This window comes from Eleutherodactylus coqui, chromosome 5, assembly GCF_035609145.1.
Source record: "Eleutherodactylus coqui strain aEleCoq1 chromosome 5, aEleCoq1.hap1, whole genome shotgun sequence".
Taxonomy (NCBI): domain Eukaryota; kingdom Metazoa; phylum Chordata; class Amphibia; order Anura; family Eleutherodactylidae; genus Eleutherodactylus; species Eleutherodactylus coqui.
The window spans coordinates 62,813,440-62,827,460 of record NC_089841.1 but is presented as its reverse complement, the minus strand read 5'-3'; the positions used below and the strand labels follow the sequence as shown (position 1 = coordinate 62,827,460).

Here is a 14,021-nt window from a genome sequence, read left to right as displayed (position 1 = left end):
GGGATGGTTGAAGAACGGATGTCTACAGTATTTCTAGGGAGATTTTTCAGTTTTGCCCAGAGAGGCCCTTAAAAATGATACTTTACACAACAGTGCAGGAGCTGTGAAGGGATCCGTTGTCTCCTCCGCACTTCCCTTAGAATCTTAATCAGTCACTATTTAAAAGAAGAAAAGTTTTGAGCGACAGATCCTCTCCAGATACAAAGTTCTTAAACAGTTTTATAATGAAAGAGATTAGGTAAAGATTGTGTAAATTCTCTGAAGCTTTAGGTTGCTGAGGAAACTCTGAAAACACATAATACCGCGTAATTTCTACAGACATCTCTGAATTAAAGTTCGGGTTTTTGAGTTAGAAAAGGCTTTGATACAGACCCAGTGGGAATCTGGAAAGACAGATAGAAAATATTGTTGGCGGTCCGATGTGCGTGACATTTTTTGTATACAAAAAAGAATTCTTTCATTTTTTTTGTGATGTTGAAAATTTTTTCCCAGGATCTACTTTTCCTCATCCATATATCAACACTACATCTTCTTCCATTCTTTGGTCCTGTATGCCTAAATCTTCCTCCACGCTTTCCTCCTTGTATAGTCACATATTCTTCTGTCCTCCCCTTCTTGTGTATGTACCTCTTCCTCGGTCTCTCCCCACTCCTTGTGTATGCACCTCTTCCTCGGTCTCTCCCCACTCCTTGTGTATGCACCTCTTCCTCGGTCTCTCCCCACTCCTTGTGTATGCACCTCTTCCTCGGTCTCTCCCCACTCCTTGTGTATGCACCTCTTCCTCGGTCTCTCCCCACTCCTTGTGTATGCACCTCTTCCTCGGTCTCTCCCCACTCCTTGTGTATGCACCTCTTCCTCGGTCTCTCCCCACTCCTTGTGTATGCACCTCTTCCTCGGTCTCTCCCCACTCCTTGTGTATGCACCTCTTCCTCGGTCTCTCCCCACTCCTTGTGTATGCACCTCTTCCTCGGTCTCTCCCCACTCCCTGCGTATGCACCTCTTCCTCGGTCTCTCCCCACTCCCTGCGTATGCACCTCTTCCTCGGTCTCTCCCCACTCCCTGTGTCTGCACCTCTTCCTCGGTCTCTCCCCACTCCCTGTGTCTGCACCTCTTCCTCGGTCTCTCCCCACTCCCTGTGTCTGCACCTCTTCCTCGGTCTCTCCCCACTCCCTGTGTCTGCACCTCTTCCTCGGTCTCTCCCCACTCCCTGTGTCTGCACCTCTTCCTCGGTCTCTCCCCACTCCCTGTGTCTGCACCTCTTCCTCGGTCTCTCCCCACTCCCTGTGTCTGCACCTCTTCCTCGGTCTCTCCCCACTCCCTGTGTCTGCACCTCTTCCTCGGTCTCTCCCCACTCCCTGTGTCTGCACCTCTTCCTCGGTCTCTCCCCACTCCCTGTGTCTGCACCTCTTCCTCGGTCTCTCCCCACTCCCTGTGTCTGCACCTCTTCCTCGGTCTCTCCCCACTCCCTGTGTCTGCACCTCTTCCTCGGTCTCTCCCCACTCCCTGTGTCTGCACCTCTTCCTCGGTCTCTCCCCACTCCCTGTGTCTGCACCTCTTCCTCGGTCTCTCCCCACTCCCTGTGTCTGCACCTCTTCCTCGGTCTCTCTCCACTCCCTGTGTCTGCACCTCTTCCTTCCTCGGTCTCTCCCCACTCATCCATGTATTTCCGTCTTTTTCCATATGAGACGTCCTTTTGTTTCTGCAGGGAGCTTTGGGAAGTTGGCGTAGGAAGTATTATAGGCAGACAGTGTCCACAAGGAGAAACACATTTCCCTCAACCCACATAAAAGGCCTTTCACTCAGTCAAGCAGTAACCTGCTCTGCATTAACAAGGGGAAAAACCCAAAACGGTTGTGTGCAGGTGAAGACACTAATTTTAGCTAAAATTCAGTCATCTTGTCAGGACTGTTAAAGGATGAGACCTGCCTCCTTATAATAAATAGATCTCCCTTCTTCCTCGCCTCCTGTATAGGTACATCTTCTCCTTCATCCTCCCCTCCTGTATAGGTAGGTACATCTTCTCTTCCATCCTTCCTACCTCCTGTATAGGTAGGTACATCTTCTCTTCCATCCTCCCCCCCCCCCTCCTGTATAGGTAGGTACATCTTCTCTTCCATCCCCCCCCCCCTCCTGTATAGGTAGGTACATCTTCTCTTCCATCCTTCCCCCCCTCCTGTATAGGTAGGTACATCTTCTCTTCCATCCTTCCTCCCCCCCCCTCCTGTATAGGTAGGTACATCTTCTCTTCCATCCTTCCTCCCCCCCCTCCTGTATAGGTAGGTACATCTTCTCTTCCATCCCTCCCCCCCCCCCCTCCTGTATAGGTAGGTACGTCTTCTCTTCCATCCTCCCCCCCCCCCTCCTGTATAGGTAGGTACATCTTCTCTTCCATCCTCCCCCCCCTCCTGTATAGGTAGGTACGTCTTCTCTTCCATCCTCCCCCCCCCCCCCTCCTGTATAGGTAGATACATCTTCTCTTCCATCCTCCCCCCCCCCCTCCTGTATAGGTAGGTACATCTTCTCTTCCATCCTTCCCCCTCTCCTGTATAGGTAGGTACATCTTCTCTTCCATCCTTCCTCCCCCCCCCTCCTGTATAGGTAGGTTCATCTTCTCTTCCATCCCTCCCCCCCCTCCTGTATAGGTAGGTACGTCTTCTCTTCCATCCCCCCCCCTCCTGTATAGGTAGGTACGTCTTCTCTTCCATCCTCCCCCCCCCCCCCTCCTGTATATGTAGGTACGTCTTCTCTTCCATCCCCCCCCCCCTCCTGTATAGGTAGGTACGTCTTCTCTTCCATCCTTCCCCCCCCCCCCCTCCTGTATAGGTAGGTACGTCTTCTCTTCCATCCTCCCCCCTCCTGTATAGGTAGGTACGTCTTCTCTTCCATCCTTCCCCCCCCCCCCTCTTGTATAGGTAGGTACATCTTCTCTTCCATCCTCCCCCCCCCCCCTCTTGTATAGGTAGGTACATCTTCTCTTCCATCCTTCTCCCCCCCCCCCCTCCTGTATAGGTAGGTACATTTTCTCTTCCATCCTTCCCCCCTCTTGTATAGGTAGGTACATCTTCTCTTCCATCCTTCTCCCCCCCCCCCTCCTGTATAGGTAGGTACATCTTCTCTTCCATCCTTCCCCCCCCTCCTGTATAGGTAGGTACATCTTCTCTTCCATCCTCCCCCCCCCCCCTCCTGTATAGGTAGGTACATCTTCTCTTCCATCCTCCCCCCCCCCCCCCTCCTGTATAGGTAGGTACATCTTCTCTTCCATCCTTCCCCCCCCCCCTCCTGTATAGGTAGGTACATCTTCTCTTCCATCCTTCCCCCCCCCCTCCTGTATAGGTAGGTACATCTTCTCTTCCATCCTTCCCCCCCCCCCTCCTGTATAGGTAGGTACATCTTCTCTTCCATCCTCCCCCCCCCCCTCCTGTATAGGTAGGTACATCTTCTCTTCCATCCCCCCCCCCTCCTGTATAGGTAGGTACATCTTCTCTTCCATCCTCCCCCCCCCCCTCCTGTATAGGTAGGTACATCTTCTCTTCCATCCTTCCCCCCCCCCCCCTCTTGTATAGGTAGGTACATCTTCTCTTCCATCCTCCCCCCCCCCTCTTGTATAGGTAGGTACATCTTCTCTTCCATCCTTCTCCCCCCCCCCCTCCTGTATAGGTAGGTACATTTTCTCTTCCATCCTTCCCCCCTCTTGTATAGGTAGGTACATTTTCTCTTCCATCCTTCCCCCCTCTTGTATAGGTAGGTACATCTTCTCTTCCATCCTCCCCCCCCCTCCTGTATAGGTAGGTACATCTTCTCTTCCATCCCCCCCCCTCCTGTATAGGTAGGTACATCTTCTCTTCCATCCTTCCCCCCTCCTGTATAGGTAGGTACATCTTCTCTTCCATCCTCCCCCCCCCCCCTCCTGTATAGGTAGGTACATCTTCTCTTCCATCCCCCCCCCCTCCTGTATAGGTAGGTACATCTTCTCTTCCATCCTCCCCCCCCCCTCCTGTATAGGTAGGTACATCTTCTCTTCCATCCTCCCCCCCCCCCTCCTGTATAGGTAGGTACATCTTCTCTTCCATCCTTCCCCCCCCCCCCCTCCTGTATAGGTAGGTACATCTTCTCTTCCATCCTTCCCCCCCCCCCTCTTGTATAGGTAGGTACATCTTCTCTTCCATCCTTCCCCCCCCCCCCTCTTGTATAGGTAGGTACATCTTCTCTTCCATCCTTCTCCCCCCCCCCCCCCTCCTGTATAGGTAGGTACATTTTCTCTTCCATCCTTCCCCCCTCTTGTATAGGTAGGTACATCTTCTCTTCCATCCTTCTCCCCCCCCCCCCCCCCCTCTTGTATAGGTAGGTACATCTTCTCTTCCATCCTTCTCCCCCCCCCCCCCTCCTGTATAGGTAGGTACATCTTCTCTTCCATCCTTCCCCCCTCCTGTATAGGTAGGTACATCTTCTCTTCCATCCTCCCCCCCCCTGTATATTGTGACAGTCATCCAGTTTTGGTTGTAGAGGGGAAATCTATATCACACATGTTTCTCTTATGTGGAGTAGCAGGGAAAGGCTCACCTGCTGACTGAATATACAGTGTGTGGATATTTAGGAGCAGCTAGAACAGTAGCTTCTCTACCTAGGGACACAGAAAGCCTGTCTGTGTGAGACTTGAAGGGGTTGGCCCACTTCTAGCTGATTTGCTATAAGAAGTAGACTACTATATACATTGCACAGTGGTCCGGACTGATATTGAAGTGAATGGGACTCTGTGCAGCGGGCCCGTCTTGGTATTGCAAGCAATGTACTGTCTGCTTTGCACAGCAAAACTGCTAGCAGTGGAACAGTCCCTGTAAATCTGAACTGTGAGTTCTGGAAGGTAGCTTAAAAATACACTTCGCAGACAGGGAGAAGCTTGCCAGCTAATACAGGGGGATAGACTCTGTGCAGTAATTGCCAGGCAGGCAAGGATTTAATTTGGCTCCTGTATTGCTTTTTGTTTTGTTTTACTCACACCCTTACTAATAAACTTGATTTAAGTGTTGGAAGAAACCTGCTCTGCTTCATGTTGGATGAAAGGCGTACTGTAGTTTGACCCTAGCAAAGACAATCCTGAGCTCAAACCTTACAAGATCTACAACTCCTTCTATCCCATCTCTTGTATATCTACATCATCCCCCACCCCCATATCCACATCTTCCTCCATCCTTCCCTCCTCTCTATCTACTGTACTTCTTTTCCTTGACCATTTCTTCCTGTATTTGCACATCTTCTCTTCCACCCCGTCTCTTCTGCTTTTTATTCTTCCCTCCTGGATGTCTACACCTTCCTCTCCTATATATGTACATATTTCTCCACCCTTCCCTCCTGAATAGCTACAGAATCTTCTTTCTGTCCTCCTATATCTTCCTCTATGCTCCTCACATCTACATCTTTCTTCACCCTTTTCTCATGTATATGTACGTTGTCTTTTGATATGTGGTACCTTCTGGTGTCATTCGAGGGAACTTTTCATCGATCACCACGTCATTCCTAGATAAGTAGCAAAGTAACTCAATCGGCTTCGATTTTTTTTTTTTTTGGAAACTGTATCTCTGCTTTTCCTCTGATACAATTAGCACATCCTCTGCCTGGTGACCTGTAGATCTCCCGGGAGCTGCTGCCTGTCCTTCATATGACTGCAGTCTTCAAGCTTTCTTCTACTCCCCGGTGTGTAATTAAAGGTGTTATCTGTGTTCATTAGATGGGTTTGCGCGAAGATAATTCTTTGTAAGTGAATGCGGAGAGCTATAGTAGAAAGGGAAGGTGATACTCTCATCTCCACCCACGAGAATGCTCTGACGTTGAGTGACAGTGAATCCGTACTTTTAATAGGCTATCATTAACAAGTTAAGAGGCCCTCACTCTAGGGGACGCTAAAGTCCAAAAAATCTCAACTTGGTTTGCCATGGTCATTGTTCACTTGGGAATCCTCAATTTAATACACTGTTCTAAAAAATGAAGCTGAGACTTAAATCTTTCATCGCATACTATTCACCATGGCATTTCCAGACTGTCATATGTGCTCAGTGTGAACCTGTTCTCATGTGTGAAGAGAATGTGTTGCCAATGGTAGACCTACATATTCTGTTCTCTGGTGAATGCTAATTAAACTGCATAGTGCTGTAAACACAGGTCCCACTATAGGACATCGGGCCTCCATGAAGTCATATGAAGATCAGTATCCTGCTAGAACACAATTTCTAGGCCTTCTGATGAGCAGATATTGGTCCTGGTGCTATGTTGATGTCCTTCTACGACCCTACCAGCTCTACTCTTGTAACAGCCAGTGTCCTGGTATCCATGCTTCTGAGACTGTGTTGACAGGCACGGCAAACCTTGTGATGGCACATAAGGATGTGCCATTCTAGAGGAGCAGGACTATCTATACCACCTGATTAGGCTGCAGGTAGCAACTCATGCTACAAATAATGACAAGGACACCAGCAAAATACAGAACTGGAGAAGAGTCAGTCAAGGAGGAAGGGGTTATCGTCTCCATTCCCTTTTTTGGGGTCTTTTGACGACTCTTCAATTCTCCCGTTGTACTTTCATTAGCACCCAGCCAGGTGAAATTGATTCACAATCACTTTTGCTTCCGATCTGCACAGGTTGATCTACCCGAAGGATAGGTGACTATACTGTGATGCATAAGTGTTCTCTCTTAGTTTTTTGGGGAGCAGTGTATTTTCTGGCTGCAGTGTTTGCTTAGCAGTGACCAGAATATGGATTTCCCAATAATGGTGGCAGCTCTGGGGCTATAGAGATCCTATTATATCACTTATATTTAGTAGGTCAGTGCTGAGGGATAAACTCCAGCTTTGGGGAATTTCTGCCCAAATGGCCAGGAATGATTTTGGCAGCTGGACAGTTCCCATCATGAGTCAATCATGCCATGTTGGTACTAAAAGAAACTTCAAAGTCCAGGGGTAAATACTTGTCATTGGCACAGTAAATAATCACTTGATTGTCATGGGTTTATTTTATTTTAATTTGTTTTTTGTTTGTTTTTCTTTCATCTTTTTAGGTATTCTAACTTGATCCTAAATCTCTTCTCCCTGATGGTTGATGCCAACATACCAGACATTGCTTTAGAGCCAGACAAGACCGTTAAAAAGGTAAATGATGCAGATGGAGTAAAGCTCTTCACTGCTTTTTCCGCTTTCTTTTCGACAAATGATTCCACACCTGACAGCAGGTATTGGTTTTTACAAGTCTAGTGTCAAGCCTTATGAAAGGTAGTGATTCTTCCTGTGGAGATCCAGCTGGTAGGCTTCTTTAAAGATGGCACTTTTCTCGGATATTGAAAAATGGTGAAACGTTTTTCATTGGGGCAAATAGATTTGTCTGATCTATTGAGGCTACAATGGGCAAAAAATATTCACTTTGATTCACCAAAAGCCAATGAGAAAGTATGTTATTTTATGAGATGGCCCTGCATAGAAAAGCGTAGCCAATTACAATTTTTCATACAGTAAGGGGAAAAAAAAGGTATACCAACGTAAACCGACCTGATGGAGATCATAGGACATCCTTTTGGCCTCTGTCAGGTGAATGGTGCACTATGCGATACTTCTGGCAAATGTGCTAGGAGCTTTTCCCAGCATATATGCCAAGCATAGGGACATAGTGGTTTATCTGCTGACCCTTATTCCAAGTATTATATTACTGAAGACTACATGTATCACTGCCCGCATTGCAGACAGTTTAGAGTAAGCAGAGTTTGCCCTCCTTGAGGTGTATGTTAACAACCAGCTTAAGGGAAAACTTGATGTACACCTTACTTAACATTGCTTTTGTCCCTCTGAGGCTTACGTTAAGTTAAACCCGTAGGTGTGCATTGCTTTGTAGTCCTCGATATGTTTTGAATTGCCCCCTTTTTCCTAGGTATACAGTGAATTGCGCCATATTATGTGTAGTGACTGCCTTCAGGTGTGTAGATGACCCCCTCTAGTTTCACACGATCTTACCTCACCTGACAGATGCAACTCAATGTGGGGCAGATCAAGGTTTGCGCTACATTGCACCCTTGGATGTGCATTGATTAGTAGCCCTTGATACTGAATGCATTGCGTGGCCGCCTTGAGCTTTAACGGTGCGTGGCCGCCTTGAGCTTTAACGGTGCGTGGCCGCCTCCCTTTCATAACATAAACCTCATGGGGGCAATGTAAAGTTACACCCTTAGTTGTGCATTGATTGGTAATTCTCTTCAGTTGCCACCAAGGTATGTAGTGAATTGATCCCCAAAGTATATAGTAAGTTGCCCTCAAATATGTGCAGCTGTGTACTGGGATGCACTACTTTGAACACTTAATATAGGAGAGACGCACCCAATAAAGTTGGACACATGAAGGTTTACGTTAAATTGCACCCTTGGGTGTATTTGTAGTTCTTAAATTGCCCCCTTGAGTCTGACATGAAGTTGGCCCGTTGAGACTTGGGTTTGTGCCCCTCGAGATTGAGCCCTTAGGTTCGCCTGGATTTGTAGTCTTAAATATAGAGTTGCCGACCTCCATAGTATGTAGCTAGTTGCCCTCACACGTGTGCAGTGAGCCCTGAGTTGTGCATCGGTAAATGTTCAGCTACACTTCTGCAAATAACATAGGACAGGTGACTGTAATAAAGCCAGGACTCAAGTCATTTGACCTTCTTGTAGCCAGCTTTGCACAGTTGAAGCCACATTATAGCAGGATCCCTTAAAGCAGAAGTCCTCTGCTCAGCGACCGAGAACATATCTTATTATGAGGCTGCCTTGTTACGCTGCTCGGCACCTGCCGCTTACACATGCAGCCGCTTTCCTGCAGCTCAGTGTTTAATCTACGCTTGAAAAGAGAGTTCATGACTCTATTAATAATGGGGCCAGAACAGAAGCCTTTCATTTCAGTAAACAGATTATTAGGAGTCAGGGTAGACACTTTACATAGCTGTGAATAAAATCCAGTAATCAAGAACACGGCGTCGTAAGGAGCCGCTCCGTGCCCAGGATTACAATGGGAAACATCAGACATTAGGAAGATGGAAGGAGAACATTACAGGGCAATATTACGGTTCCCAAATATTTATCCCACTGCAGCAGCCAAGGAGCCATATTTTATCCTTGCCACATGTGTCGCGAAATGAAGAACACTTGATACTCCCCCGTAGAATATTACACTCTGTTCCATTTAGCATTGCACTTAACTCACACATCGGTGCCGATTTATCACGGAGCTTTGATCTAAGGTGCGGCTTACTAGAATGATCCAGTGGGAAGCCTTCATTCCTTGGAGAGGGTTATACAGATCATTCTACTCCAAAATTAAAACCATATCTCATAGCAGTAGGTGAGCAGCAGTTGCAAGGTCTCGGAGCTCTCACGGGGGTCGTTGGCCAGCTTTTCCAGAATGGCAAGTCTTACAAATCTGTCTACTCGCATAGAGCTACATGATGTCATTGTGTTGCCAGGTAGATTTTCCATTCAGGAGTTTTAAAAAGCTGAGTGATTTACTCCTGCTGGGAACCATAATGGCAGCCATATTAGTTGTTGCCCCGTTACACCAAAATCGCATATTACTGTTTGCTGAACCAGAAGTTATGACCACCAAAGTTCTTCTATTCAAAATTGTTCTGATCCTCAACTTTGGCAAATGTTACTATCACTGGCACATTGTGGCAAATACAGTGTACTACAATACTGGAAATTTAAATGGGGTATTCCCATCTGAGGAATCCTATTTCAAGGTCTTCGAAATCAAAAAACAACGCACTCGCCCATAAGATACTGAATTCCAAAAGGCCGAGCATAGCGGTAGTTGGTGGCCAGGTTGAAAGCTAGTGCTCAGGCGTTCCTGAAATCCCAGCCATCAGCTTTAAATGAAAAAAGTATAAACGCTCTAGCTTCAGCTTTCTCTTCAACATGGTCCGTTTTCCTGACAAGAAGCAGTTAAAAAACCAGAGGACAGAAGAATCAATATCTGAAGAACGGAGCATTGCTTTGTGATTTCACATACACTGAAATAGGATTCCTGAGATATAAGTTATCATAATATGTTAAATGTCAAGGGATTAAAATCCACCCCTGTGTATAGTGTGATTCCAAAACGCAATTTCTTCAAGCACTCATATGTAATTTTAAACATATCTCTTTATTGTAGCATCCTTTAAAACTTCTCCATGGAAGCAGAAAAGTAAAAAAGAGCGAAGCATCCCCCCTTTTACTTTTCTCCCACCATAGAGAGGTTTATAAGGATGCCGGCCTCGCATCTGTTTGCAGCCCTGCTGTCAGTCAATGTGGTGGGCTGCCATGTGTCTGTGCACAGGCAGGCGCTCAGTCTCCCCTCTGCTCCCGACTCCGCTCTCACTGTCCCGCAGTCAGTCAGCCGCTGTCTTCTGCCGCTATATGCACGTCGCCTTCGTCGCCGGTGTCTAACGCCGGCAAGGTAGCGGTGTGAGCGCAGCACTGGGGACTACAGTGCAGCCAATCAAAATTTGGGGTCGTGCACTTTGCCTCCACCCATTCTCCAGCCCAGCCAATCCCCAGTTGCAAGCGTAGTTGGGGGTTTGCACTTGGTCTTAATCCCTTCTGCTGGTGGAGACAAGATGCACCAGTACCGGATGCTCCAAGAAAAAAAAAGTTTTTGTTTTTAATTTTATAAGGGTGCTGGAAGAAATTTTGTGTTTTTTGTAATTGGATCCACCCATGGCTGAAGCAGTTTCCCTCCTTGCACCATGCTTTTAAGGTTCTAGCATATGGTCCAATGTGGGTGAGCTCATTCAAATTTGTTTTGACCATTTCTATAGTGCAAGGGTGCATAACCTGTGGGCCAGTGGCCACATACGGCCCACAATACCATTCTGTGTGGCCATCAACTATCTGGGCACAGATATGCTTGTCTGTATGTAGCTGCTTACATGTACTTTCAATGTCAGAGAGAACAAGAAAGACACAGCTCAGGAGCAGGAGCAGTAGGTACTAATGGTGCTCTGCGTAGCAATCTCTGGGTCCCCCGTACATCAGTAAATGCGTTTTTTACCCCTGTTTATCACTCTAGAAAGGAGTATAGGATTTAGAAATGACCATCTATGCATGCGTGTCTCTCTAATCTGCGATATTAGAATCACCATTGATTTAAGACCATCCTTGACATAAATAGCTACTCCACTGCTCCCTTTTTTCTACTGTCTTTTCTGTGTAATGTGTACCCAGGTATGGCTATTTCCCACTCATTACAATCCTTTAACCATATCTTTGGCATAGAAAGACGTTCTAAATTATCCCTCAGTATAATGGCCAATAACTCAGAGCTTGTTTCCCAAGCTACAGAAATTTGTACACATTGTGTGGAGAATACTAGTCTTTGTTTCATTCTTAGGAACTACATTAATTCAATCATCAAAATTAACCTCCATGATGAGGATGTTAAATATGAGAGGGTTATCACAGAACCCATAATCTACAGCAAAGAGCCACATTACATTGTTATAGATTGGCACTAATATACCTAATGAATATCTGCCCCCTTCCTGATTAGAAGGTCTAGGCCTGAGGCCTGTGCATGCACGGAAGAATCACACTGACACCTACTGTTCAGCTAAATGAAACTTCTTTATTCTAATCAAGCTGCATTGGGTTTTATAGAAAGTCTGCATAGTAAATACATCATGAAGTACGAATCTGTAGCTGATTGGCGATTCTCTTGTATGAGTCTCTTCCTCCAAGTGTTGACATCCTTATCTTGAAATTCTTGGATGAAGAATGCACCATCTTGGGGAAAACTGTTAGGAATACGGTGGGAGAGCAAGTAGTTAGCCAGCATTTAAAGAGGCAGCGTGTGTTAGTAGAAAAGGCAAATATTTGCAATAGGCATTTTACTTAGTTGATTTACATTCCATTACAACATGTATGGTCTTCTCTCTGGAGTGCTGATTGGCCCTTATAGCAGACATTTTTGGAATAAACTTTTGACCCTTTCGTAACCTTGAAGTTTTATTGCAGCTCCTGGAAGTGGTTCATTATGATACTGTGGCACTTGGACCAGAAAAGGTTGTGCACACTTGGTCTAAAGGCACTAAAACCAAAGTCCTCTCAAATTGACTTCCATAATAAGTAAGAGAGATTAAATTCTGTTGACCTTGCTCAGAAAAATTGTTACTGGAAACTGGATTCTTTAAAGGAAAATGTATTTGGCCATAACAAGAAGGGTATGGTTTCTCCTTAGGGGAGAGTACCTAAAAGGTGTAAAGAGTCTTATAAGCCCAAGCATGCTCCTCTAGGAAATGTCTAAAAGGAAAGCTTGAAGAATGCCTCTGCATCACCATCTATTGGAAGGCACCATTCCTGGAAGTCCATATCACACCTTTTAAGAAGCCTTTCAACAATGACTGGGAATATAAGCCAAAGCCAGACTCTTCTCCAGAAGGAAAAGATAACCATGTACAGACAGACTGTAGAGGCATTGTTCCATCTTCCCATTTGCATCAGACTTACAAGGCCATGCATGCTTCTCTGGGAAATATGCAAATGGGAAGATGGAACAATGCCTCTACAATCTGAACATAGTTCTGGAGAAGATTCTAGATTTGACTTGAAGGCATACTTCCTTCCAATAGGTGGCGCTGTAGAAACATTGTACCATCTTCTTTTGGCCATAACAAGGTGTGCTAACAATGCAATCCCCCAAAAACTTAAATAAATACTTCGGTAATAAGATACCTGCTTCCTGTCAATAAATGGAAACCTTGCTGTTTACGTCCAGAGACCCACAAACCTACATCTACCTAGCCCTGCATGCACTTGTGAGATTGTGTTGTAATGTATATAATCAAGAATGTTTGCATTAACTGACAGCAAGCAGATATTTTAGGAATAGGAGTATTAAAAACACAAATTAATGTAAATGTAAAAAAAAACTGAACTGGTTATTATAAAGTTTTCCAGAACCTAAACATAGATGGCCTTTCCTTATGATAGACTAACAAACGTTGTGGACGTATTTCTCCCCCCCCCCTTCCCCTTTGTGGCATATCAACGTATACCAACTACACGGAGGTCAAAAAGACTTAGTGACACCTATGAACATGTTTAGTATGTATGTTGGGAGCTTTTCCTACATGCAAACTAAATGTAAAGTAAATACTCTATGATAATGCAACCTTTCAGAGAGTGATATTATGGATGCAACGGAAAAATCAGACACCTCAAATCTTCCTCACTTTCTGGAAGAGCAGACACAAACCTCTTAAGAGGAACACCGTTCCCACACACTGCGGCCGTCACTTTCAAGTAGAGGTGCAAATGAGTGCAGATTTATTAGGAGCCAAGCGATGACTCAGTTCCCGCAGTGCATCTCAAGATGAGTTTACCTCTGATTACCTGTACATGCATCGGCTTCCATAACCCAGCACAGTACACACCATAAATAACTCGCAAAAGGACGATGCATAACTCATATGTTCTAAGATGTAATAAAATCTGGTAATCTGCAATTTATTTGTCATATTTTATTGATTTATGGTAGCCACTTTTTACAAAAATACCAAGAGAAAGGGTTGTCATTACTACTGTAATACTGCTCCCTATGTACAAGAATATAACTCCTAATACTGCTCCTATGTACAAGAATAGAACTACTATAATACTTCCCCCTATGTACAAGAATATAACTACTACAATACTGCCTCCTATATACAAGAATATAACTACTATAATACTGCCACCTATGCACAAAAATATAACTACTATAATACTGCCTCCTATGTATAAGAATACTGGCCCCTATGTACAAGAATAGAACTACTATGATACTGCCCCTATGTACAAGGATATAACTACTATAATACTGCCTCCTATGTACAAGAATATAACTACTATAATACTGCCCACTATGTACAAGAATATAACTACTATAATACTGTCTCCTATGTACAAGAATATAACTGCTATAATACTGTCCCCTATGTATAAGAATATAACTACTATAATACGGCCCCCCTATGTACAAGAATATAACTACTATAATACT

At 45.3% G+C, this 14,021-nt stretch overlaps 1 protein-coding gene across 2 annotated transcripts in view; it reads left to right on the top strand.

Moving 5' to 3' along the window:
• PIK3C3 (phosphatidylinositol 3-kinase catalytic subunit type 3) overlaps nucleotides 1-14,021 on the top strand; it is a 145,502-nt gene that overhangs the window by 97,189 nt on the left and 34,292 nt on the right. For both annotated transcript variants that reach the window (XM_066602623.1, XM_066602624.1), the window contains one exon: nucleotides 7,049-7,139. In XM_066602623.1, coding sequence (XP_066458720.1) covers nucleotides 7,049-7,139 — 91 coding nt within the window. The remainder of the gene's footprint in view (nucleotides 1-7,048; nucleotides 7,140-14,021) is intronic.